The 27729-nt window shown below is 50.5% G+C and overlaps 3 protein-coding genes and 1 long non-coding RNA gene across 4 annotated transcripts; 3 read left to right on the top strand and 1 right to left on the bottom strand.

The window, feature by feature from the left end:
• Positions 1-605: 605 nt before the first annotated feature.
• LOC147655046 (uncharacterized) lies at positions 606-936 on the bottom strand. Its single transcript, XR_015283742.1, has 2 exons — positions 853-936; positions 606-764 (listed from the first exon to the last, which is right to left on the bottom strand). It is a non-coding gene; the product is annotated as an uncharacterized LOC147655046 (long non-coding RNA).
• Positions 759-3755, top strand: LOC111942340 (acrosin-like). The gene is made up of 5 exons (XM_086878740.1): positions 759-1429; positions 1710-1928; positions 2243-2511; positions 2764-2909; positions 3376-3755. Exons 1-5 carry the CDS (start codon positions 1119-1121, stop codon positions 3559-3561), a joined length of 1131 nt encoding a protein of 376 aa, XP_086734866.1. The 5' UTR covers positions 759-1118; the 3' UTR covers positions 3562-3755.
• Positions 3756-12024: 8269 nt separating this feature from the next.
• LOC147655047 (acrosin-like) lies at positions 12025-14499 on the top strand. The gene is made up of 5 exons (XM_086878741.1): positions 12025-12173; positions 12454-12672; positions 12987-13255; positions 13508-13653; positions 14120-14499. Exons 1-5 carry the CDS (start codon positions 12103-12105, stop codon positions 14303-14305), a joined length of 891 nt encoding a protein of 296 aa, XP_086734867.1. The 5' UTR covers positions 12025-12102; the 3' UTR covers positions 14306-14499.
• Positions 14500-22755: 8256 nt separating this feature from the next.
• Positions 22756-25241, top strand: LOC111926214 (acrosin-like). The gene is made up of 5 exons (XM_086878774.1): positions 22756-22915; positions 23196-23414; positions 23729-23997; positions 24250-24395; positions 24862-25241. The coding sequence occupies exons 1-5, from the start codon at positions 22845-22847 to the stop codon at positions 25045-25047; spliced, it is 891 nt and encodes a 296-aa protein (XP_086734900.1). The 5' UTR covers positions 22756-22844; the 3' UTR covers positions 25048-25241.
• The last annotated feature ends 2488 nt before the right edge of the window (positions 25242-27729 follow it).

Consider the following 27729-nt stretch of genomic DNA (forward strand, 5'->3'; position numbering starts at 1 on the left):
CATGTGCTTCCTGCAGGAGCCCTGTTCCAGAGTGATTGTGTTTTGGGAAAAATCTTGTGGAGAAAAGGTTGCAGAGACCAGGGAGGCAATGAAATTTCAAAGAGGCTGTGATGCCATGTGTCCTGGGGAAACTTTATGATGCTTCTATCCCAAATCACCTTGTTTATGTTACATATTAAGTTCTACACATTTAAGACTGGCTCTGAGAGTGAAGCAGGTGGAAGAAGAAGCGCACAGTTTGTGTTCAGAAAGAGCACTCACTCCCCCACATCCTGCTCCCGGAACGTGCCGTCTGCAACACAGACAGACAGTGGGACAGAGCTCTCCTTGGCTTTTTGTTCTCTAGCTACCTGAGACAGAGAAGTTCCCCAGACTGGTTTTTTCCCTTTTTCTTGGATCTGTTCAAAGCTGCTCTGGACTGAAAACCCAGACAAACCCCAGCAGTTCACACCAGTGGCCCACCTGGGTCTGGGCCTTGGCACTTTCCAGTGCCGGATGGACTGATAAAAACCTGAGCGAGCCAAGCTACACCACATGAAAAGGACCTTTTCTGGATTTCACGTTGCATCAAACAGCGAGAGGTTTTATTGTTTCATATTATTCAATTTCTGTTAAATAAACGGGTTTTTTCCTCTTTTCTCCAAGGAAATCTGTTCCTGAACCAGTTGGGGGAGAGGCCACTTAAATTTGTTTTCTGGAGGAACCCCACTCGGAGGCTCTCTCCCAAATTTGCCCAAAACCAGGACACCAGGCCAGCTGTTTTCCTGTGAGATAGTAGCAGACAGTGACAGGAGACAGCTACTGCCTTCCCCAGGGACAGCACAACCCCAGCCTGGAAGAAAAGGGACCTACAGAAAACTGCAGGGAGCCTTCCTACAAGGGTAGGTAGTGATAAAACAAGGGGCAATGACTTTACAATGACAGAGGGTAACTTTAGATGGGATATTGAGATGGAGTTCTTGACTGTGAGGATACTGAGGAATTGGTAAAGTTGTCCCAAGCAGCTGTGGATGCCCCATCCCTTGAAGTGTTTACAGACAGCTTCTGAGACAGGCTCTGAACAACCTTTAGCAGTGCAAGCTATCCCTCCATGCCCAAAGCAAGGGGATCAGAGCTAGATGATCTCCAAAGCTCCCTTCTACCAGAAACCATTCTATAGCTCCTCAAATAGTTGCTGCCCCTCCCCCAATGCCCCAGACCCCCCTCCAGCACTCAGAACATGGAACCCACCGCTCTGTGACATCAGCCCCGGCGCCGAGGGCACCAAGGACACCGTGGCTGCTGTGGGCATTGCGGCTGTGGCTGTGCTGCTGCACGGAGCCCTCAGTGCTTGCTGCTCACCCGAGCCTCTGGCAGCCATGAACTGGCTCAGCCTCCTCGTCCTGATGACCGTGGCCGGGCTGGCCCACAGCATGGAGTACACCTGCGGGTAAGTGGCCCCAGGCCCTGGCAGGGAGCCACGGCAACACTTGGGGCCTTCCCTGCAGGGGCCCCGCCTGTCCCCCATGGCCGGGCCACAGCTTCCCACCCACCATGGGACAGCCTCAGCTCCTTGCCAGCAGCCAGGTGCTGGCACGGACAGACACACACCCCATGGGCTTCCCTGGCCTGCTGTGCCTGCAAGCCCTTGTGGGGAGGGCAGAGGGCTGAGCTTCAGCCTGAGCCACAGCAGGCCATGGAGCAGCATGGAAATTACTTTCTGCTTGCAGAGGGTCCTGTGGGTTCCGAGCTCCTGTCTACAACCACAACACTGCTTTTGACTACGGCTTGACACGCATCGTGGGAGGCGCAGATGCCCTGGACGCATCCTGGCCATGGATCGTCAGCCTCCAGCATCCCTGGGCACCATACCTAGGGCATTTCTGTGGAGGGTCTCTCATCACTGCAGACTGGGTCCTCACAGCAGCCCACTGCTTCAAAGTGTATAAGTAAGGAGGGGCAGGGAATGGGGACATCCCCACAACACCAGCAGGTGCCCTGCCACCAGCACCACCTGCTACTCCCCTCCCCTTTCCTCTCAGGCAGCCCAGGTGCCACACTGCTCAGGAGAAGCCCGGCCTTGTGCCAAGGCTTCCCAGCAGCTTTCAGCTTGACATTCTCCCAGCCTAACTTGTGCAAGGGCACTCATACCTGCCAGAGCCCTGCTCCCTCTCTGCCTTGCCATGCAGAGGTCTGGCAACTGCTGGGCTGCTGTGGCACATGGCTCTGCTCCCTCTCAGACCTCTCTCCATCTCCTTTCCAGTAACATCAGCATGGTGTACGTGCTGATTGGAGCCACCCAGTTGTCTCAGCCGGGCCCTGGGGCCGTAGTGCGCAATGTCAAGAAGGTGGTGATACACCCGTACTACATTTCTGCTGCCAACTACAGCTACGACATCGCCATCTTACAATTGGACCAGCCTGTTCTCTGCAGCCAATACATCCAGCTGGCCTGTGTGGCTGACCCTGCCCTAAGGGTCTCAGAGCTCTACAACTGCTGGATTGCTGGCTGGGGTTACACCACTGAAAAATGTGAGTTCCAAGAACGACTCCTGAGCCAGTTAAGAGCACTGGGAAGAGGGTTTGGGCTTCCCCACAGCAGAGGCCACAGCCAGGCTGTTGGATGAACACCTCTGCAGAGATGGGCCTGGCCTGCTCCCCAAAGGCAGGGAGTAGGGACACAGCACCCCAGTGCCTCTGCAGAGGGAAAGCCATCCCCTCCCAGACAGATCAGTAGAAGTAGCATGGAGCTGCCAGAGGCTTATTCCTTTCTCTTGCTCACAGCTCAGCAGTCAGCTGATCGCCTCCAGGAGGCCAAGGTCCAGCTCATCGATGTCCAGCTCTGCAACAGCACTGGCTGGCACACAGGGATTGTGCAACCCCACAACTTGTGTGCTGGTTACCCAGAGGGCAACATCGACACCTGCCGGGTAGGAGCGCACCACGAGCCACTCAGCCCCCAGCAGCACCAGCAGCACCACCCCAACACAGCCCAGGACCTGCTTTGCCCGGACACTCAGTCACTCTCCCAGCCCCGGCTACCCCCGACTGCTGTGGGGGCTTCCCACACACTCCCCATCCACACCTGCCTGCACAGGGCCCCCCTTGTGCCTGAAAGCCCAGAAAGCCCAGCTAGTGCTCCTGGCAGCCCAGAGGTGCAGGTGCCAAATGTCCATCCTCTGCACATGCAGGAGCCCTGTGCAGAGAGGACAGAGAGAGCCCTGCCCTACAGAACCCCAAGCCATTCACAGCCAAGCCTCTGCAGGCTCCAGCCCCTGAGCAGAGCCTTCCTCTGCCTGGAATACAGCTCTGGCAGGGGCTGTGAGAGAGGAGGAGACAGCCCCAATGCTGGCAGGGGCCACCAACACCGCCTTAATCCTCTCTGCTCTGCTGCAGGGTGACAGTGGTGGTCCTCTCATGTGCCAGGACAACAACGCTGAGTACTGGTGGGTCGTTGGAATAAGCAGCTGGGGAAGAGGCTGCGGCAGACCAAAGTGGCCTGGAGTCTTCGTCTCCACTCAGTACTTCTATGACTGGATCGTGTACAACATGCATGCACATGCTATTGAAAGTGCTTCTTGAGCAGCAGGACAGGCAGGATCCAGAGCAGGCTGCAGAGTACCTCAACCATTTCCTGCTGGGGCAATGCCTGCTGATCCAAAGGCAGCCTCAGGGTCAAAAACCTGCTCTGTCCTACCCACACTCCTCTCATCTGCGCACACAGACACTGGAGTTGATTTAGTTGTTGAAATAAAGTTCCCTTTGTTCACAACAAACCATCTTTTCAGTGTAATTCCTGCTCCTGGGCAAGGCAACAAGTGCCACTCAGCATCTGCAGAATGGGCTGGAGAGCACAAATCACAGAGTAGATCCAAAGAGCCCCAAAGTGCCTGGTCAGAGAGAAGAGTGCTCTAAAACCACCAAGGGTTGGAGGAATCTGGTCCATCAAACCCAGGAAGGGAATAGGAAAAAAGCAGACACTTTTGGGGTGGTGCTCAAAGGCCCATGGGCTGCTCATTAGGGCCTGGTGTGAGCCTGGGCTAAGGGAACAGATCTGGAAAAGTCCCAAGCATGACAAGGGAAACTCCTGGCTCCTGACTGGAGTGCCAGTGCCCCAAGGCAGAGCCAGATTTCACTGGTACTAAGCGGGGATTGATGTACCAGGAGGTCACACTTCCCAGATACCCAAAGGAAGAGCTGGGGTCGTTCTGGGGAGAGGAACCTGGCAGGAACAGTAGGAGAGCACACCAGGAATGCCATGGGAGGCCAAGCTGAGTGGGCCAAGAGCAGCTGCAACACCAAGGCTGTTCACAGGCAGGGCCAGCCTGGGAGGCAGGGGGAAAAGATTCCTGGGCTTGGCTCTGTATTTGGGAGGAGGTGAGGGCAGAGAAAGGGAGGAGTTGAGGAAGATGGGAGGGCTGTATAAGCCTGGCAAATGGAGAGATGGAGCAATCAAAGAGCCAGATGCACATACACAAACTGAATCTTGCTGTGCTCATTTGCCTGAGTGCTGCACATAATCGCCACAGGATGGGCAACAAACTTCCTAACTTGCCAATTTACAAATCACCGACATACTGTAGAAATACTCCCCAAGATTTTATACCCATTTATTCAACTCCACAATATTCATGTTGGGGAAAAAATAAATGGTAGGCCATCCTGCAGCTCCTCAGAGAAGCCATGTACAAAGCTACCCTCTTGTCACTCTAAAGCCATTGCCCGTTGTTCTATCAGCATATCTCAAATCATGGATAACCTGCAAGACTGTGTCCAGGTGAAATCCTCCCCTAGTCTTGGGCCCAATTATCAGTAGCCTCTCTGCCCTGCTGACCTGAAGTATCATGGGCCCATTGAGCTAGGAACAACTTCCCCTTGTGTTGCCAATCCAAACTTATCTGTAACACCTTGAATTTGTAGCCTGATCCACCTGTTCATTATTGCCCAAGTCCTGGACATGGGGACATCCACATGACAGACTTTAACAGTCAGCTCCTCTTCCCAGGCAGTGATGTCTTGCCTTTCTTCAGCAGCCCAGACTGGTTTTCCTCTACACTGCCTTTGGCCTTTTTCCACCTTTCCAGACACTGCCAGACCATTTGCTACCATGCAGCAGTCAGTGTAGAGGTAGAGTGTTGGCCACTTCTCTTACACAGCAATGTCCAAAGCCAGAACTTTCAGCTCTGCAATCTGACTGGATCCACTTCATCCTTCAGTAGCTTCTGCAACTCCCAGCATAGGGCTCCATACAGCACTTTTCCATTTCCTACTGGTCCCTACAATACAGCAGGATCCATCAGTGAAGAGGGTGTCCCATCCTTCACTCTCCAGAAGCTGGATATATGGTGGGGCTTCCTCAGCACATGTCACCTGTTCTTCCTCGTCTGAAGAAAATCAAAAGCTCTCACCTTTGGACCAGTTTGTGGTGACTTCCTAGATGCCAGGGCAACTTGGATTTCCTATTTGACCTCACTGTGATGTGGGTCATCCATTTCCTCCAGGTAGCATTGGTGGCATGATGTATTGCAGGGAACTTTCCTCTAAATATCCAGCCCAGCACTGGTAGTCAGGCTACCAGAAGGAGCTGTGCTTCAGTGCCAGTCACTTCTGAGGCAGCTCAAACCCCTTCATAGCCTGCAAGCATCTCTTCCTCTCTTGGGATGTAGCTGGCCTCAGATTCTGTATGCATGGCTCCAAAACCCAAGAGGTCAGCCTCGAGTCTCCCCAGGTCTCTTCTGCCAGAGGCTCCAGGATGGACCATTCTCTGTGGCTGTGGTGTAGAGCACATTCTTCCCATCCTGTCCTGTCCTGGCAGGCCCAAGTGCTGTTGCATGGGCAATCTCATGCTTGATCTGCTCAAAAGCTTGCTCTTGCTCAGGGCTCCAGTCAAAATCCTTCTTCTCTTGTGTCATGAGGTAATGAGGTCTTACAATCTGTCTGTATTCCAGGATGTGCATTCTCCAAAAGTCCATGGTGCCTAGAAAAGCTTGTGTCTCTTTTTTGCTGGTCATGGGAACACAGCACTTATCTTAGTAATCTTATCTGTTGGCACCTGTGTCGTGGTTTTAAACCAATAACTAAGAAAATTACTTACTTCTTGCTGTGAGATATGGATTAGAACAAGAGCAAAACAGGCATACAACTTAAAAGGGAAAAAAAAAAGAAAGTTTATTGACAAACTACAACAACAAGAACACCAGAATAAACCTCCAGAAAAACCCTTCCATCCCCTATCTACCCACCACTTCCCCGTTCACATGACAACAGAGACAAAAACTCTGGAACTTTGATGGTTAAAACAGTCTCAATTCTTGCTAGTCTTTTCACTAGTCCTTATAGAGAAACAGAAGTTTCTTCCTGTTAATTTATGGAGTTTCTCACAAGAAAACTATTTTTGTTATAGTTTTCTATTGCCCTAATGTTAGCTGCTCAGAGCCGCTATTATTAGAGTTCACTCCTCCCATTTTCACATCACTCTGAAGTATGTATGGGCCATGAGTCTAGAGATAGCATTTTTAAGGATAAGTTATTCAAAGGCAAAAAAAAAGTCTTCTTCATCTGTTTCTGTGAGCTTCACCAGAAAACAGTTTTCTCATTGCCTCTCAAGGCTTCAAATCTCCCAACAGTTTTCTCATTGCCTCTCAAGGCTTCAAATCTCCCAGAACTTCACTATACTATAATTACTCTTTACTCAAATTTACACTTTGAACACTATTCCTCTCTAGATCCTGTATCATGAATTAAAGGAGTTCTTTTCAGGACTTCATTGTCCATCTCCACAGTTTTAACAGGGAGATATTTCAGCTTAATTAAAGCATCTTCTTAATTCTCTACCTTTCCTGAAGCTTCTTTTCTTTCCTGTCACTGGTAGTTTATAAAGTCTCTTTTCATGTTGATCACTCTCTCTCTCTCTCTCTCTCTCTGGATAAAAAGATTAATCCGCAAGTCTCATCTGGGTAATGAAAGAGTTAACATCTTGCCCAGGCTTTTGTAGATGGTTTGGGGATCTCTGCCGAACAGGAGCTGGAGCCGTCTGCGATGGAAAGTTCCTCATGGCTGCTCTGGAGCGTGTAGTCGCTGCTCCAACCCGCTGCAAGTCCAGGGCCTCTCTCTTTCTTCACTGGGCAGTTTCTAGTGAATTAGTTACAGCAAAACCTGCAGCCGAGCCAGAGATCGGCTCGGCCCGGGCCCGAGGAAAACCTTCCCCAGGCCCCCCCATCTCCCGGCCGGGAGCCGCTGGGCCCGGCCCCATCCCCGCCCGGCCGCATGGCCTGGGCAGGGACAGGAGGCCTGGAGCTCCGCCACCCTCCACAGCCAGAAAACAAAGAGAGCCCAGAGACCTCTGCTTTTACACTTTAAGGTAGGGTTCACAAGTTGATCCCACTTTTCAATGGCCTAAACTGCTGTCAATTCCCAGCAATGACCGATAATTGGTCAGGAGAAAAGACTCCAGGCAGTTCCCAGCAACTCCAACTCCCTTAAAGGTAAAGTAACTCCATGACAACCTGTCTGCATCCAGCTTGCCATTTCGTCCCTAGGAAATTATTTTCTTGGGCAGGCCCCTTGACTTCATTTGATAGCAAACCTGCTTTCAGGAGACTCAGGATTATTCTCACTCCTTTCTCATTAACCTCCCCTGCAATGTTCCCCCACACAATGATGTCATCCATGTAGTGCAGATGTTCTGGAGCCTCACTCTTTTCCAGTGCAGCCTGGATCAGTCCATGGCAGATGCTGGGGCCGTGCTTCTGCCCCTGGGGCGGTCAGTTCCAGGTGTACTGCACACCCCTCCAGGTGAAAGCAAACTGAGGCCTGCACTCTTCTGCCAGAGGAATGGAGAAAAACACATCAGCAATGTCAATAGTGGCATATCGCTTTGCTGCCTTGGACTCCAGCTTGTACTGGAGCTCCAGCATGTCTGGCACAGCAGCTCTCAGTGACAGCTCATTTAGGCTACAGTAGTCCACAGTCAATGTCCATTCCCCATCAGACTTGTGCAAAGGCTAAATGGGACTGTTGAACCATGAATGGGTCTTACTGACCATTTCCTGGCTCTCCTGTTTATGGATCATACCATGTATGGGAATCACGGAATCTCAGTTTGTGTGGTATTGCTGATGATGTACTGTAGTGGTAGCAATGGTACCTGATGTTCTTCTACCCTCAGGAGTCCTACTGCAGAAGGGTCCTCTGAGACACCAGGCAAGGTATTTAGTGCCCTCTGCCTTCACAGCAGCTATTCCAAAAGCCCACCTGAGTCCTTTAGGGTCTTTGAAAAATCCACTCCTGAGGAAATCTACACCCAGAATACAGGGGACCTCTGGACCAGTCACAATAGGGTGTTTCCTCCTCTCCTTACTAGTCAAGAGCACCTCAGCTTCCAACAGAGTCAACTGCTGTGACATCCCTATTGCCCCAACAACAGAAACTGTTTCTGTCCCCACATGTCCCAGTGGGATTAAAGTACATTGTGCAACAGTGTCAACCAAAGCCATGAATTTTTGTGTTTCTGTTGTGCTAGGGCATCTGATCCACACAGTCCAAAAGACCAAACTTTCCCTCACATCTGCCTGGCTAGAGGCCAGGGCCCCTCTTGTCCTGCCTACCATTGACTCCCTTTGCATACATTCTAGAGGTTCCTTCAAGGAGGAGGACATAGCATCCTCCCTTTCTGTTATACCTGGCAGCTCGGTTATGGGAAACTGTAGCTACATTCCTTCTGGTCGAATTCCCTTGTTAGTAGTTTTGTCCTTTAGCTTACATGCCTGTGCTGCCAGGACAAAAATGAGTTTTCCATCCCACCTCATATCTTCCCCATGCTTACACAGGAAGAACCACAGGTCATCACATGGGGTGTATCCCCTCTCCCTAGCTGGGGTCATCTACCTCTGATAACAGGGCATCTGCTTTGTGTCGACGAGACTTAGAGAAGGTCCTCTTTTAATCTCCTTCCTGAGTTTCTGATGGGTCTCTTCAATCCTGTCTTACACTTTCTGTATATGTTCTGCCAGGCCTGTTTCCACAGCTGAGATTTTTGCTTCTGTTGGGCCATGCACCATGTCTTCATTGTACCGAAGCCTCCTTGTCACAGCACTACTGTCTCATCCCTCTCCTTCCACTGCAGTGTTGTTATGGCAGGGCTGTACATTTGTGGCCAGATTTGAGCAAGTTGGAGCCGCATCACTACCATACATTTTACGATGTCTGGACCTTTAGCGGCTTGGTCATCATCTGAGAAAAGGACCTCTAGCACTGCCAGTTTTCTCAAATGTTGGATTCCTTGCTCCATGGTCTTCCAGAGCCCTTGATGTAGTTGGAGATCTTCAGGGCAAAGTGTCTTTCTTTCACACTTATTAAGAGCCATGTCCAGAGGCTGAGAGGTTTGGGGCTCTTTGCAATACCCTGGTCAATACTCACATCACGTAACAGATCCCAAATGCCTCTCTTCAGTACCACCCAAAATTGTATCATAGCCTGTGGTGTCCCAGATTTGGACCAACCAACTCAATACAGACTCATTGGGCCTTTGGCTGAGATATTTTCTCAGATTGTGAAAGCATTCTAAGGATGGAGATGTGGTGATTATTTCTGCTTCCAATTCCTCTGTTGGTGGGAGGCTCCTGACTCCTCATTGCCATCCACTGGGTGAGTGGATTTGGTTTTGTGTTTCCTTCTCTGTACTGGGGAAATTGCTGCTGGCTTAGGCTCCCCACCTGGTTTAGCTGCAGCTGGAGTGCCTGGGGTGTCTGCTGACTCATCCTCCAGCCCTTCTGGCTGTATTTGCTGCCCTAAAGTGTCTAGCAGTGTGCAATAAGCATTAGCCAGGGCCCAGCACAATGCAATGAGCTGCTTCTCTTTAGAGCTGCCATTGCAATTTTCTTTCAGATATTTCCCCACCTCAGCTGGATTCTGAATTTGTTCAGGGGGAAAGTTCCAAACTACTGGGGCAGAGAATTCCTTCAGGCTTTGGCCTATGTCCTCCCACATCCCACATGACTCAGGATTTTCCTGCATGGGGGCAGATGTCTCAACAACCTCTCTGGAAATGTCAGCCCTGATTCTAAATGTCCTGTAGGTCTTACGGAGGAGAGTTAGCAGAATATAAAAAAAGAAAATATGGTATCTTTACCATATTTACCAATCCAGAGTAAACAGAATCTTCTCAAAAGATGATGTGCCAGATCTGAAGAGGAAGAAGGAAGGAAAACGCTGGGAAAAATCATCCCCTACTTCCCCCGCAGCAGACTGAGAGCAATTGTTTATAAATCTCAAAAAAATACTGCCAAGACCATCACAGGGAAACAGCAGAGAATACACATCCCAAATAACTCTCATTGCCTCTGATGTTATCTTTCCATAAATTATTAGCACAGAGAATATCTACACAGCGATTCTGATTTGTGTCCCCGATATGAAGAAGATATATACCAGGGCCAGGATTGCCAATACATGTGGGTAAGCAGCCATGCCTCAATGCCAGGAGGCCGTGATTGAACCAGGCAGCATGGTGACCACTGACTGTTGTACCCAATACAAAGTCTTTCAGACAGGAATGTGATTTTTTTCTTTTTCATTTTCTGTTGCCCCCTTAAGTTGGGCAACAAATTTTGTCTCATTTTGAGGCAATTTAAAAAAGAACCATCTGGGGTATCTCCTTTACACTTCTAAGAATCCCTTTCTGCCAGTAAGGAATGAATACTAATAAATGAGAGTGAAAAAAACCAACAAAACCTCAATGTTTTAGTAACAAACCAAATGCCAACAGGCAGGAAAAAAATAAAAAGTAAATAACTTGTACATATCAAAGTGTTAGACCTCACCATCCCACCAGAACAAAAGGAGACCCAAAATGCTGGAGAATACCCATTCCTGTTGCATGGACAATGTCCTGGGGTGACTTTATGATGCTTCTATCCAAATCACCTTGTTTATGTTACATATTAAGTTCTACACATTTAAGACTGGCTCTGAGAGTGAAGCAGGTGGAAGAAGAAGCGCACAGTTTGTGTTCAGAAAGAGCACTCACTCCCCCACATCCTGCTCCCGGAACGTGCCGTCTGCAACACAGACAGACAGTGGGACAGAGCTCTCCTTGGCTTTTTGTTCTCTAGCTACCTGAGACAGAGAAGTTCCCCAGACTGGTTTTTTCCCTTTTTCTTGGATCTGTTCAAAGCTGCTCTGGACTGAAAACCCAGACAAACCCCAGCAGTTCACACCAGTGGCCCACCTGGGTCTGGGCCTTGGCACTTTCCAGTGCCGGATGGACTGATAAAAACCTGAGCGAGCCAAGCTACACCACATGAAAAGGACCTTTTCTGGATTTCACGTTGCATCAAACAGCGAGAGGTTTTATTGTTTCATATTATTCAATTTCTGTTAAATAAACGGGTTTTTTCCTCTTTTCTCCAAGGAAATCTGTTCCTGAACCAGTTGGGGGAGAGGCCACTTAAATTTGTTTTCTGGAGGAACCCCACTCGGAGGCTCTCTCCCAAATTTGCCCAAAACCAGGACACCAGGCCAGCTGTTTTCCTGTGAGATAGTAGCAGACAGTGACAGGAGACAGCTACTGCCTTCCCCAGGGACAGCACAACCCCAGCCTGGAAGAAAAGGGACCTACAGAAAACTGCAGGGAGCCTTCCTACAAGGGTAGGTAGTGATAAAACAAGGGGCAATGACTTTACAATGACAGAGGGTAACTTTAGATGGGATATTGAGATGGAGTTCTTGACTGTGAGGATACTGAGGAATTGGTAAAGTTGTCCCAAGCAGCTGTGGATGCCCCATCCCTTGAAGTGTTTACAGACAGCTTCTGAGACAGGCTCTGAACAACCTTTAGCAGTGCAAGCTATCCCTCCATGCCCAAAGCAAGGGGATCAGAGCTAGATGATCTCCAAAGCTCCCTTCTACCAGAAACCATTCTATAGCTCCTCAAATAGTTGCTGCCCCTCCCCCAATGCCCCAGACCCCCCTCCAGCACTCAGAACATGGAACCCACCGCTCTGTGACATCAGCCCCGGCGCCGAGGGCACCAAGGACACCGTGGCTGCTGTGGGCATTGCGGCTGTGGCTGTGCTGCTGCACGGAGCCCTCAGTGCTTGCTGCTCACCCGAGCCTCTGGCAGCCATGAACTGGCTCAGCCTCCTCGTCCTGATGACCGTGGCCGGGCTGGCCCATAGCATGGAGTACACCTGCGGGTAAGTGGCCCCAGGCCCTGGCAGGGAGCCACGGCAACACTTGGGGCCTTCCCTGCAGGGGCCCCGCCTGTCCCACATGGCCGGGCCACAGCTTCCCACCCACCATGGGACAGCCTCAGCTCCTTGCCAGCAGCCAGGTGCTGGCACGGACAGACACACACCCCATGGGCTTCCCTGGCCTGCTGTGCCTGCAAGCCCTTGTGGGGAGGGCAGAGGGCTGAGCTTCAGCCTGAGCCACAGCAGGCCATGGAGCAGCATGGAAATTACTTTCTGCTTGCAGAGGGTCCTGTGGGTTCCGAGCTCCTGTCTACAACCACAACACTGCTTTTGACTACGGCTTGACACGCATCGTGGGAGGCGCAGATGCCCTGGACGCATCCTGGCCATGGATCGTCAGCCTCCAGCATCCCTGGGCACCATACCTAGGGCATTTCTGTGGAGGGTCTCTCATCACTGCAGACTGGGTCCTCACAGCAGCCCACTGCTTCAAAGTGTATAAGTAAGGAGGGGCAGGGAATGGGGACATCCCCACAACACCAGCAGGTGCCCTGCCACCAGCACCACCTGCTACTCCCCTCCCCTTTCCTCTCAGGCAGCCCAGGTGCCACACTGCTCAGGAGAAGCCCGGCCTTGTGCCAAGGCTTCCCAGCAGCTTTCAGCTTGACATTCTCCCAGCCTAACTTGTGCAAGGGCACTCATACCTGCCAGAGCCCTGCTCCCTCTCTGCCTTGCCATGCAGAGGTCTGGCAACTGCTGGGCTGCTGTGGCACATGGCTCTGCTCCCTCTCAGACCTCTCTCCATCTCCTTTCCAGTAACATCAGCATGGTGTACGTGCTGATTGGAGCCACCCAGTTGTCTCAGCCGGGCCCTGGGGCCGTAGTGCGCAATGTCAAGAAGGTGGTGATACACCCGTACTACATTTCTGCTGCCAACTACAGCTACGACATCGCCATCTTACAATTGGACCAGCCTGTTCTCTGCAGCCAATACATCCAGCTGGCCTGTGTGGCTGACCCTGCCCTAAGGGTCTCAGAGCTCTACAACTGCTGGATTGCTGGCTGGGGTTACACCACTGAAAAATGTGAGTTCCAAGAACGACTCCTGAGCCAGTTAAGAGCACTGGGAAGAGGGTTTGGGCTTCCCCACAGCAGAGGCCACAGCCAGGCTGTTGGATGAACACCTCTGCAGAGATGGGCCTGGCCTGCTCCCCAAAGGCAGGGAGTAGGGACACAGCACCCCAGTGCCTCTGCAGAGGGAAAGCCATCCCCTCCCAGACAGATCAGTAGAAGTAGCATGGAGCTGCCAGAGGCTTATTCCTTTCTCTTGCTCACAGCTCAGCAGTCAGCTGATCGCCTCCAGGAGGCCAAGGTCCAGCTCATCGATGTCCAGCTCTGCAACAGCACTGGCTGGCACACAGGGATTGTGCAACCCCACAACTTGTGTGCTGGTTACCCAGAGGGCAACATCGACACCTGCCGGGTAGGAGCGCACCACGAGCCACTCAGCCCCCAGCAGCACCAGCAGCACCACCCCAACACAGCCCAGGACCTGCTTTGCCCGGACACTCAGTCACTCTCCCAGCCCCGGCTACCCCCGACTGCTGTGGGGGCTTCCCACACACTCCCCATCCACACCTGCCTGCACAGGGCTCCCCTTGTGCCTGAAAGCCCAGAAAGCCCAGCTAGTGCTCCTGGCAGCCCAGAGGTGCAGGTGCCAAATGTCCATCCTCTGCACATGCAGGAGCCCTGTGCAGAGAGGACAGAGAGAGCCCTGCCCTACAGAACCCCAAGCCATTCACAGCCAAGCCTCTGCAGGCTCCAGCCCCTGAGCAGAGCCTTCCTCTGCCTGGAATACAGCTCTGGCAGGGGCTGTGAGAGAGGAGGAGACAGCCCCAATGCTGGCAGGGGCCACCAACACCGCCTTAATCCTCTCTGCTCTGCTGCAGGGTGACAGTGGTGGTCCTCTCATGTGCCAGGACAACAACGCTGAGTACTGGTGGGTCGTTGGAATAAGCAGCTGGGGAAGAGGCTGCGGCAGACCAAAGTGGCCTGGAGTCTTCGTCTCCACTCAGTACTTCTATGACTGGATCGTGTACAACATGCATGCACATGCTATTGAAAGTGCTTCTTGAGCAGCAGGACAGGCAGGATCCAGAGCAGGCTGCAGAGTACCTCAACCATTTCCTGCTGGGGCAATGCCTGCTGATCCAAAGGCAGCCTCAGGGTCAAAAACCTGCTCTGTCCTACCCACACTCCTCTCATCTGCGCACACAGACACTGGAGTTGATTTAGTTGTTGAAATAAAGTTCCCTTTGTTCACAACAAACCATCTTTTCAGTGTAATTCCTGCTCCTGGGCAAGGCAACAAGTGCCACTCAGCATCTGCAGAATGGGCTGGAGAGCACAAATCACAGAGTAGATCCAAAGAGCCCCAAAGTGCCTGGTCAGAGAGAAGAGTGCTCTAAAACCACCAAGGGTTGGAGGAATCTGGTCCATCAAACCCAGGAAGGGAATAGGAAAAAAGCAGACACTTTTGGGGTGGTGCTCAAAGGCCCATGGGCTGCTCATTAGGGCCTGGTGTGAGCCTGGGCTAAGGGAACAGATCTGGAAAAGTCCCAAGCATGACAAGGGAAACTCCTGGCTCCTGACTGGAGTGCCAGTGCCCCAAGGCAGAGCCAGATTTCACTGGTACTAAGCGGGGATTGATGTACCAGGAGGTCACACTTCCCAGATACCCAAAGGAAGAGCTGGGGTCGTTCTGGGGAGAGGAACCTGGCAGGAACAGTAGGAGAGCACACCAGGAATGCCATGGGAGGCCAAGCTGAGTGGGCCAAGAGCAGCTGCAACACCAAGGCTGTTCACAGGCAGGGCCAGCCTGGGAGGCAGGGGGAAAAGATTCCTGGGCTTGGCTCTGTATTTGGGAGGAGGTGAGGGCAGAGAAAGGGAGGAGTTGAGGAAGATGGGAGTGCTGTATAAGCCTGGCAAATGGAGAGATGGAGCAATCAAAGAGCCAGATGCACATACACAAACTGAATCTTGCTGTGCTCATTTGCCTGAGTGCTGCACATAATCGCCACAGGATGGGCAACAAACTTCCTAACTTGCCAATTTACAAATCACCGACATACTGTAGAAATACTCCCCAAGATTTTATACCCATTTATTCAACTCCACAATATTCATGTTGGGGAAAAAATAAATGGTAGGCCATCCTGCAGCTCCTCAGAGAAGCCATGTACAAAGCTACCCTCTTGTCACTCTAAAGCCATTGCCCGTTGTTCTATCAGCATATCTCAAATCATGGATAACCTGCAAGACTGTGTCCAGGTGAAATCCTCCCCTAGTCTTGGGCCCAATTATCAGTAGCCTCTCTGCCCTGCTGACCTGAAGTATCATGGGCCCATTGAGCTAGGAACAACTTCCCCTTGTGTTGCCAATCCAAACTTATCTGTAACACCTTGAATTTGTAGCCTGATCCACCTGTTCATTATTGCCCAAGTCCTGGACATGGGGACATCCACATGACAGACTTTAACAGTCAGCTCCTCTTCCCAGGCAGTGATGTCTTGCCTTTCTTCAGCAGCCCAGACTGGTTTTCCTCTACACTGCCTTTGGCCTTTTTCCACCTTTCCAGACACTGCCAGACCATTTGCTACCATGCAGCAGTCAGTGTAGAGGTAGAGTGTTGGCCACTTCTCTTACACAGCAATGTCCAAAGCCAGAACTTTCAGCTCTGCAATCTGACTGGATCCACTTCATCCTTCAGTAGCTTCTGCAACTCCCAGCATAGGGCTCCATACAGCACTTTTCCATTTCCTACTGGTCCCTACAATACAGCAGGATCCATCAGTGAAGAGGGTGTCCCATCCTTCACTCTCCAGAAGCTGGATATATGGTGGGGCTTCCTCAGCACATGTCACCTGTTCTTCCTCGTCTGAAGAAAATCAAAAGCTCTCACCTTTGGACCAGTTTGTGGTGACTTCCTAGATGCCAGGGCAACTTGGATTTCCTATTTGACCTCACTGTGATGTGGGTCATCCATTTCCTCCAGGTAGCATTGGTGGCATGATGTATTGCAGGGAACTTTCCTCTAAATATCCAGCCCAGCACTGGTAGTCAGGCTACCAGAAGGAGCTGTGCTTCAGTGCCAGTCACTTCTGAGGCAGCTCAAACCCCTTCATAGCCTGCAAGCATCTCTTCCTCTCTTGGGATGTAGCTGGCCTCAGATTCTGTATGCATGGCTCCAAAACCCAAGAGGTCAGCCTCGAGTCTCCCCAGGTCTCTTCTGCCAGAGGCTCCAGGATGGACCATTCTCTGTGGCTGTGGTGTAGAGCACATTCTTCCCATCCTGTCCTGTCCTGGCAGGCCCAAGTGCTGTTGCATGGGCAATCTCATGCTTGATCTGCTCAAAAGCTTGCTCTTGCTCAGGGCTCCAGTCAAAATCCTTCTTCTCTTGTGTCATGAGGTAATGAGGTCTTACAATCTGTCTGTATTCCAGGATGTGCATTCTCCAAAAGTCCATGGTGCCTAGAAAAGCTTGTGTCTCTTTTTTGCTGGTCATGGGAACACAGCACTTATCTTAGTAATCTTATCTGTTGGCACCTGTGTCGTGGTTTTAAACCAATAACTAAGAAAATTACTTACTTCTTGCTGTGAGATATGGATTAGAACAAGAGCAAAACAGGCATACAACTTAAAAGGGAAAAAAAAAAGAAAGTTTATTGACAAACTACAACAACAAGAACACCAGAATAAACCTCCAGAAAAACCCTTCCATCCCCTATCTACCCACCACTTCCCCGTTCACATGACAACAGAGACAAAAACTCTGGAACTTTGATGGTTAAAACAGTCTCAATTCTTGCTAGTCTTTTCACTAGTCCTTATAGAGAAACAGAAGTTTCTTCCTGTTAATTTATGGAGTTTCTCACAAGAAAACTATTTTTGTTATAGTTTTCTATTGCCCTAATGTTAGCTGCTCAGAGCCGCTATTATTAGAGTTCACTCCTCCCATTTTCACATCACTCTGAAGTATGTATGGGCCATGAGTCTAGAGATAGCATTTTTAAGGATAAGTTATTCAAAGGCAAAAAAAAAGTCTTCTTCATCTGTTTCTGTGAGCTTCACCAGAAAACAGTTTTCTCATTGCCTCTCAAGGCTTCAAATCTCCCAACAGTTTTCTCATTGCCTCTCAAGGCTTCAAATCTCCCAGAACTTCACTATACTATAATTACTCTTTACTCAAATTTACACTTTGAACACTATTCCTCTCTAGATCCTGTATCATGAATTAAAGGAGTTCTTTTCAGGACTTCATTGTCCATCTCCACAGTTTTAACAGGGAGATATTTCAGCTTAATTAAAGCATCTTCTTAATTCTCTACCTTTCCTGAAGCTTCTTTTCTTTCCTGTCACTGGTAGTTTATAAAGTCTCTTTTCATGTTGATCTCTCTCTCTCTCTCTCTCTCTCTGGATAAAAAGATTAATCCGCAAGTCTCATCTGGGTAATGAAAGAGTTAACATCTTGCCCAGGCTTTTGTAGATGGTTTGGGGATCTCTGCCGAACAGGAGCTGGAGCCATCTGCGATGGAAAGTTCCTCATGGCTGCTCTGGAGCGTGTAGTCGCTGCTCCAACCCGCTGCAAGTCCAGGGCCTCTCTCTTTCTTCACTGGGCAGTTTCTAGTGAATTAGTTACAGCAAAACCTGCAGCCGAGCCAGAGATCGGCTCGGCCCGGGCCCGAGGAAAACCTTCCCCAGGCCCCCCCATCTCCCGGCCGGGAGCCGCTGGGCCCGGCCCCATCCCCGCCCGGCCGCATGGCCTGGGCAGGGACAGGAGGCCTGGAGCTCCGCCACCCTCCACAGCCAGAAAACAAAGAGAGCCCAGAGACCTCTGCTTTTACACTTTAAGGTAGGGTTCACAAGTTGATCCCACTTTTCAATGGCCTAAACTGCTGTCAATTCCCAGCAATGACCGATAATTGGTCAGGAGAAAAGACTCCAGGCAGTTCCCAGCAACTCCAACTCCCTTAAAGGTAAAGTAACTCCATGACAACCTGTCTGCATCCAGCTTGCCATTTCGTCCCTAGGAAATTATTTTCTTGGGCAGGCCCCTTGACTTCATTTGATAGCAAACCTGCTTTCAGGAGACTCAGGATTATTCTCACTCCTTTCTCATTAACCTCCCCTGCAATGTTCCCCCACACAATGATGTCATCCATGTAGTGCAGATGTTCTGGAGCCTCACTCTTTTCCAGTGCAGCCTGGATCAGTCCATGGCAGATGCTGGGGCCGTGCTTCTGCCCCTGGGGCGGTCAGTTCCAGGTGTACTGCACACCCCTCCAGGTGAAAGCAAACTGAGGCCTGCACTCTTCTGCCAGAGGAATGGAGAAAAACACATCAGCAATGTCAATAGTGGCATATCGCTTTGCTGCCTTGGACTCCAGCTTGTACTGGAGCTCCAGCATGTCTGGCACAGCAGCTCTCAGTGACAGCTCATTTAGGCTACAGTAGTCCACAGTCAATGTCCATTCCCCATCAGACTTGTGCAAAGGCTAAATGGGACTGTTGAACCATGAATGGGTCTTACTGACCATTCCCTGGCTCTCCTGTTTATGGATCATACCATGTATGGGAATCACGGAATCTCAGTTTGTGTGGTATTGCTGATGATGTACTGTAGTGGTAGCAATGGTACCTGATGTTCTTCTACCCTCAGGAGTCCTACTGCAGAAGGGTCCTCTGAGACACCAGGCAAGGTATTTAGTGCCCTCTGCCTTCACAGCAGCTATTCCAAAAGCCCACCTGAGTCCTTTAGGGTCTTTGAAAAATCCACTCCTGAGGAAATCTACACCCAGAATACAGGGGACCTCTGGACCAGTCACAATAGGGTGTTTCCTCCTCTCCTTACTAGTCAAGAGCACCTCAGCTTCCAACAGAGTCAACTGCTGTGACATCCCTATTGCCCCAACAACAGAAACTGTTTCTGTCCCCACATGTCCCAGTGGGATTAAAGTACATTGTGCAACAGTGTCAACCAAAGCCATGAATTTTTGTGTTTCTGTTGTGCTAGGGCATCTGATCCACACAGTCCAAAAGACCAAACTTTCCCTCACATCTGCCTGGCTAGAGGCCAGGGCCCCTCTTGTCCTGCCTACCATTGACTCCCTTTGCATACATTCTAGAGGTTCCTTCAAGGAGGAGGACATAGCATCCTCCCTTTCTGTTATACCTGGCAGCTCGGTTATGGGAAACTGTAGCTACATTCCTTCTGGTCGAATTCCCTTGTTAGTAGTTTTGTCCTTTAGCTTACATGCCTGTGCTGCCAGGACAAAAATGAGTTTTCCATCCCACCTCATATCTTCCCCATGCTTACACAGGAAGAACCACAGGTCATCACATGGGGTGTATCCCCTCTCCCTAGCTGGGGTCATCTACCTCTGATAACAGGGCATCTGCTTTGTGTCGACGAGACTTAGAGAAGGTCCTCTTTTAATCTCCTTCCTGAGTTTCTGATGGGTCTCTTCAATCCTGTCTTACACTTTCTGTATATGTTCTGCCAGGCCTGTTTCCACAGCTGAGATTTTTGCTTCTGTTGGGCCATGCACCATGTCTTCATTGTACCGAAGCCTCCTTGTCACAGCACTACTGTCTCATCCCTCTCCTTCCACTGCAGTGTTGTTATGGCAGGGCTGTACATTTGTGGCCAGATTTGAGCAAGTTGGAGCCGCATCACTACCATACATTTTACGATGTCTGGACCTTTAGCGGCTTGGTCATCATCTGAGAAAAGGACCTCTAGCACTGCCAGTTTTCTCAAATGTTGGATTCCTTGCTCCATGGTCTTCCAGAGCCCTTGATGTAGTTGGAGATCTTCAGGGCAAAGTGTCTTTCTTTCACACTTATTAAGAGCCATGTCCAGAGGCTGAGAGGTTTGGGGCTCTTTGCAATACCCTGGTCAATACTCACATCACGTAACAGATCCCAAATGCCTCTCTTCAGTACCACCCAAAATTGTATCATAGCCTGTGGTGTCCCAGATTTGGACCAACCAACTCAATACAGACTCATTGGGCCTTTGGCTGAGATATTTTCTCAGATTGTGAAAGCATTCTAAGGATGGAGATGTGGTGATTATTTCTGCTTCCAATTCCTCTGTTGGTGGGAGGCTCCTGACTCCTCATTGCCATCCACTGGGTGAGTGGATTTGGTTTTGTGTTTCCTTCTCTGTACTGGGGAAATTGCTGCTGGCTTAGGCTCCCCACCTGGTTTAGCTGCAGCTGGAGTGCCTGGGGTGTCTGCTGACTCATCCTCCAGCCCTTCTGGCTGTATTTGCTGCCCTAAAGTGTCTAGCAGTGTGCAATAAGCATTAGCCAGGGCCCAGCACAATGCAATGAGCTGCTTCTCTTTAGAGCTGCCATTGCAATTTTCTTTCAGATATTTCCCCACCTCAGCTGGATTCTGAATTTGTTCAGGGGGAAAGTTCCAAACTACTGGGGCAGAGAATTCCTTCAGGCTTTGGCCTATGTCCTCCCACATCCCACATGACTCAGGATTTTCCTGCATGGGGGCAGATGTCTCAACAACCTCTCTGGAAATGTCAGCCCTGATTCTAAATGTCCTGTAGGTCTTACGGAGGAGAGTTAGCAGAATATAAAAAAAGAAAATATGGTATCTTTACCATATTTACCAATCCAGAGTAAACAGAATCTTCTCAAAAGATGATGTGCCAGATCTGAAGAGGAAGAAGGAAGGAAAACGCTGGGAAAAATCATCCCCTACTTCCCCCGCAGCAGACTGAGAGCAATTGTTTATAAATCTCAAAAAAATACTGCCAAGACCATCACAGGGAAACAGCAGAGAATACACATCCCAAATAACTCTCATTGCCTCTGATGTTATCTTTCCATAAATTATTAGCACAGAGAATATCTACACAGCGATTCTGATTTGTGTCCCCGATATGAAGAAGATATATACCAGGGCCAGGATTGCCAATACATGTGGGTAAGCAGCCATGCCTCAATGCCAGGAGGCCGTGATTGAACCAGGCAGCATGGTGACCACTGACTGTTGTACCCAATACAAAGTCTTTCAGACAGGAATGTGATTTTTTTCTTTTTCATTTTCTGTTGCCCCCTTAAGTTGGGCAACAAATTTTGTCTCATTTTGAGGCAATTTAAAAAAGAACCATCTGGGGTATCTCCTTTACACTTCTAAGAATCCCTTTCTGCCAGTAAGGAATGAATACTAATAAATGAGAGTGAAAAAAACCAACAAAACCTCAATGTTTTAGTAACAAACCAAATGCCAACAGGCAGGAAAAAAATAAAAAGTAAATAACTTGTACATATCAAAGTGTTAGACCTCACCATCCCACCAGAACAAAAGGAGACCCAAAATGCTGGAGAATACCCATTCCTGTTGCATGGACAATGTCCTGGGGTGACTTTATGATGCTTCTATCCAAATCACCTTGTTTATGTTACATATTAAGTTCTACACATTTAAGACTGGCTCTGAGAGTGAAGCAGGTGGAAGAAGAAGCGCACAGTTTGTGTTCAGAAAGAGCACTCACTCCCCCACATCCTGCTCCCGGAACGTGCCGTCTGCAACACAGACAGACAGTGGGACAGAGCTCTCCTTGGCTTTTTGTTCTCTAGCTACCTGAGACAGAGAAGTTCCCCAGACTGGTTTTTTCCCTTTTTCTTGGATCTGTTCAAAGCTGCTCTGGACTGAAAACCCAGACAAACCCCAGCAGTTCACACCAGTGGCCCACCTGGGTCTGGGCCTTGGCACTTTCCAGTGCCGGATGGACTGATAAAAACCTGAGCGAGCCAAGCTACACCACATGAAAAGGACCTTTTCTGGATTTCACGTTGCATCAAACAGCGAGAGGTTTTATTGTTTCATATTATTCAATTTCTGTTAAATAAACGGGTTTTTTCCTCTTTTCTCCAAGGAAATCTGTTCCTGAACCAGTTGGGGGAGAGGCCACTTAAATTTGTTTTCTGGAGGAACCCCACTCGGAGGCTCTCTCCCAAATTTGCCCAAAACCAGGACACCAGGCCAGCTGTTTTCCTGTGAGATAGTAGCAGACAGTGACAGGAGACAGCTACTGCCTTCCCCAGGGACAGCACAACCCCAGCCTGGAAGAAAAGGGACCTACAGAAAACTGCAGGGAGCCTTCCTACAAGGGTAGGTAGTGATAAAACAAGGGGCAATGACTTTACAATGACAGAGGGTAACTTTAGATGGGATATTGAGATGGAGTTCTTGACTGTGAGGATACTGAGGAATTGGTAAAGTTGTCCCAAGCAGCTGTGGATGCCCCATCCCTTGAAGTGTTTACAGACAGCTTCTGAGACAGGCTCTGAACAACCTTTAGCAGTGCAAGCTATCCCTCCATGCCCAAAGCAAGGGGATCAGAGCTAGATGATCTCCAAAGCTCCCTTCTACCAGAAACCATTCTATAGCTCCTCAAATAGTTGCTGCCCCTCCCCCAATGCCCCAGACCCCCCTCCAGCACTCAGAACATGGAACCCACCGCTCTGTGACATCAGCCCCGGCGCCGAGGGCACCAAGGACACCGTGGCTGCTGTGGGCATTGCGGCTGTGGCTGTGCTGCTGCACGGAGCCCTCAGTGCTTGCTGCTCACCCGAGCCTCTGGCAGCCATGAACTGGCTCAGCCTCCTCGTCCTGATGACCGTGGCCGGGCTGGCCCACAGCATGGAGTACACCTGCGGGTAAGTGGCCCCAGGCCCTGGCAGGGAGCCACGGCAACACTTGGGGCCTTCCCTGCAGGGGCCCCGCCTGTCCCCCATGGCCGGGCCACAGCTTCCCACCCACCATGGGACAGCCTCAGCTCCTTGCCAGCAGCCAGGTGCTGGCACGGACAGACACACACCCCATGGGCTTCCCTGGCCTGCTGTGCCTGCAAGCCCTTGTGGGGAGGGCAGAGGGCTGAGCTTCAGCCTGAGCCACAGCAGGCCATGGAGCAGCATGGAAATTACTTTCTGCTTGCAGAGGAACCTGTGGGTTCCGAGCTCCTGTCTACAACCACAACACTGCTTTTGACTACGGCTTGACACGCATCGTGGGAGGCGCAGATGCCCTGGACGCATCCTGGCCATGGATCGTCAGCCTCCAGCATCCCTGGGCACCATACCTAGGGCATTTCTGTGGAGGGTCTCTCATCACTGCAGACTGGGTCCTCACAGCAGCCCACTGCTTCAAAGTGTATAAGTAAGGAGGGGCAGGGAATGGGGACATCCCCACAACACCAGCAGGTGCCCTGCCACCAGCACCACCTGCTACTCCCCTCCCCTTTCCTCTCAGGCAGCCCAGGTGCCACACTGCTCAGGAGAAGCCCGGCCTTGTGCCAAGGCTTCCCAGCAGCTTTCAGCTTGACATTCTCCCAGCCTAACTTGTGCAAGGGCACTCATACCTGCCAGAGCCCTGCTCCCTCTCTGCCTTGCCATGCAGAGGTCTGGCAACTGCTGGGCTGCTGTGGCACATGGCTCTGCTCCCTCTCAGACCTCTCTCCATCTCCTTTCCAGTAACATCAGCATGGTGTACGTGCTGATTGGAGCCACCCAGTTGTCTCAGCCGGGCCCTGGGGCCGTAGTGCGCAATGTCAAGAAGGTGGTGATACACCCGTACTACATTTCTGCTGCCAACTACAGCTACGACATCGCCATCTTACAATTGGACCAGCCTGTTCTCTGCAGCCAATACATCCAGCTGGCCTGTGTGGCTGACCCTGCCCTAAGGGTCTCAGAGCTCTACAACTGCTGGATTGCTGGCTGGGGTTACACCACTGAAAAATGTGAGTTCCAAGAACGACTCCTGAGCCAGTTAAGAGCACTGGGAAGAGGGTTTGGGCTTCCCCACAGCAGAGGCCACAGCCAGGCTGTTGGATGAACACCTCTGCAGAGATGGGCCTGGCCTGCTCCCCAAAGGCAGGGAGTAGGGACACAGCACCCCAGTGCCTCTGCAGAGGGAAAGCCATCCCCTCCCAGACAGATCAGTAGAAGTAGCATGGAGCTGCCAGAGGCTTATTCCTTTCTCTTGCTCACAGCTCAGCAGTCAGCTGATCGCCTCCAGGAGGCCAAGGTCCAGCTCATCGATGTCCAGCTCTGCAACAGCACTGGCTGGCACACAGGGATTGTGCAACCCCACAACTTGTGTGCTGGTTACCCAGAGGGCAACATCGACACCTGCCGGGTAGGAGCGCACCACGAGCCACTCAGCCCCCAGCAGCACCAGCAGCACCACCCCAACACAGCCCAGGACCTGCTTTGCCCGGACACTCAGTCACTCTCCCAGCCCCGGCTACCCCCGACTGCTGTGGGGGCTTCCCACACACTCCCCATCCACACCTGCCTGCACAGGGCCCCCCTTGTGCCTGAAAGCCCAGAAAGCCCAGCTAGTGCTCCTGGCAGCCCAGAGGTGCAGGTGCCAAATGTCCATCCTCTGCACATGCAGGAGCCCTGTGCAGAGAGGACAGAGAGAGCCCTGCCCTACAGAACCCCAAGCCATTCACAGCCAAGCCTCTGCAGGCTCCAGCCCCTGAGCAGAGCCTTCCTCTGCCTGGAATACAGCTCTGGCAGGGGCTGTGAGAGAGGAGGAGACAGCCCCAATGCTGGCAGGGGCCACCAACACCGCCTTAATCCTCTCTGCTCTGCTGCAGGGTGACAGTGGTGGTCCTCTCATGTGCCAGGACAACAACGCTGAGTACTGGTGGGTCGTTGGAATAAGCAGCTGGGGAAGAGGCTGCGGCAGACCAAAGTGGCCTGGAGTCTTCGTCTCCACTCAGTACTTCTATGACTGGATCGTGTACAACATGCATGCACATGCTATTGAAAGTGCTTCTTGAGCAGCAGGACAGGCAGGATCCAGAGCAGGCTGCAGAGTACCTCAACCATTTCCTGCTGGGGCAATGCCTGCTGATCCAAAGGCAGCCTCAGGGTCAAAAACCTGCTCTGTCCTACCCACACTCCTCTCATCTGCGCACACAGACACTGGAGTTGATTTAGTTGTTGAAATAAAGTTCCCTTTGTTCACAACAAACCATCTTTTCAGTGTAATTCCTGCTCCTGGGCAAGGCAACAAGTGCCACTCAGCATCTGCAGAATGGGCTGGAGAGCACAAATCACAGAGTAGATCCAAAGAGCCCCAAAGTGCCTGGTCAGAGAGAAGAGTGCTCTAAAACCACCAAGGGTTGGAGGAATCTGGTCCATCAAACCCAGGAAGGGAATAGGAAAAAAGCAGACACTTTTGGGGTGGTGCTCAAAGGCCCATGGGCTGCTCATTAGGGCCTGGTGTGAGCCTGGGCTAAGGGAACAGATCTGGAAAAGTCCCAAGCATGACAAGGGAAACTCCTGGCTCCTGACTGGAGTGCCAGTGCCCCAAGGCAGAGCCAGATTTCACTGGTACTAAGCGGGGATTGATGTACCAGGAGGTCACACTTCCCAGATACCCAAAGGAAGAGCTGGGGTCGTTCTGGGGAGAGGAACCTGGCAGGAACAGTAGGAGAGCACACCAGGAATGCCATGGGAGGCCAAGCTGAGTGGGCCAAGAGCAGCTGCAACACCAAGGCTGTTCACAGGCAGGGCCAGCCTGGGAGGCAGGGGGAAAAGATTCCTGGGCTTGGCTCTGTATTTGGGAGGAGGTGAGGGCAGAGAGAGGGAGGAGTTGAGGAAGATGGGAGGGCTGTATAAGCCTGGCAAATGGAGAGATGCAGCAAAGAGCCAGATGCACAATCTGAAGCTTCCTGTGCTTGTTGCCTGTGTGCTGCGTATAATCACCAGAAGATATGTAAGAAACTTCTTTTCTCATTTCACTTACAAGTCACCTACAAACTTCACAAATTCTCCCCATAATTTTATATCCTTTCAATCAAACCTCAATATTTAGGTTGTTAGGAGAGGGAAAGAAAGAATGGTAGAGGAATGCCATGGGAAAGTCTTGTTGAAGGCAGCTGCTGTCTATAGCACTACATGTTGTTGTGGGTTTTTGGTTTCTTCAGGGCTGTGTTCTGTCTGGAATACCTCCTCAAAAGGGAGTTTCCCTTATCTCAGTTCTGTTTCAGAAAAGATTCTCCAAAGGCTTGTTTGCTTCTTGTTTCTCTTGTTTATTAGTATATAGTATCAAAATACTTGGCAGGTATTCCCCAGACTTTCTGCAGAAGTTCAACCCAACACAGCTTCGATATATATTGATCAAATATCAATATATATCAAATATCAATAGGTATCAACTATCAATATATATATATATATCAAATATATATGTTTGATATATATTTTGGCTTGAATGGCACAAATTGCCCTCAAACCACAGAGTTATTTTATCTTTAGACTTATTTTTACCCAATTAACAATAGAAAAGTAAATTATTTTCCTTAGCGATCCAATGACCTATCACCTGTGTGCTGCATTGAGGCATTTTCTATCCAATCACTTGTTACTACCCCAAAACCTCTAGAAGATGAAGAAGAAAGAAGGAAAAGAGACAACACCCTAAATCCTCCATCTTGTCTTCTGTTTTCTAAACTAGCTTAAACTCTAACTTTTTCACCTAGTGACTTAAGAAAATTCTCTAATCTACACACTTACACTTTTAGTTTTTCTGTTTAACAGTTGTTTTTAGGGTGTTGTATGAAATTCAGTGTTTTTATTGGAGGTCAGAGTTAGGTATCAGAGACAAGGGCACACACTCTGTCTCAGAATCTAACACTCTTTTCAGGTGAAGGAAAGTGTACCTTGACTTTCTCCACCTAACAGAATGCTTCAAAATGCCTTTTGTTAGGTGTCACTCCATCTGCTTCTGGATACCTTTCTTGGCTTTCAGGCCAATGGAGTCCTCCCTCATGGCAGGTGGCACTCTTTGTGTTAATCAAAATGGGCTATGCTGAGAACAACCACCCCACATCTGTACTGGTCCCTGCCACCCTGCCATAAGCTTATTCAAATATTTCCTGAAGTAAATTTCAGAGGCTGCTTGCTCACTGGAGTCATTGAGTGCAAGAGTGACACTCAAGGCTGGGGATGGCCATTACCCTGCCCAGTGAGCAGATCAGCTTAGAGCTGCCCAATCATCCTTGAACAGCCTTATTGCTCTCCCTTGGCAAAATTCTTCTGCCCAAGCAATTTCTCCCAGTTCTCCAGAACATCGCACACAGATGCCTCCTCACATAAAGCTGGGATATTTCCCATCATATCAAAAAGTACAAGGGACATGAAACTCCTTTTTGCATGCCAAGAAGGGACTTCAGCCCCCTGTGCCTGGGGACCCTAGCACCCACTGTGTGGCACAAGGGACACAAAGCTCTCACTGTGCCTGTCTCCAAAACCCTTCAAGCAGAGACTCAAGCATCCTAGCAGAGACTTCAGCTCTCCCCTCCACCCCTTGCACCTTGGGAGTCCTCCACAACTCCTCTGTGGCCGCCTTACACGGACCATGCTGCACATGCCTTCTCCACCCTCTCTCTACCAGTGATTTCACCAAATCTGCACCAAATGCTGCAACAACAGAGAGGCTCAAATCCACCCTTACC

Source organism: Cyanistes caeruleus, chromosome 2, assembly GCF_971803275.1.
Source record: "Cyanistes caeruleus chromosome 2, bCyaCae1.hap1.1, whole genome shotgun sequence".
NCBI lineage: Eukaryota > Metazoa > Chordata > Aves > Passeriformes > Paridae > Cyanistes > Cyanistes caeruleus.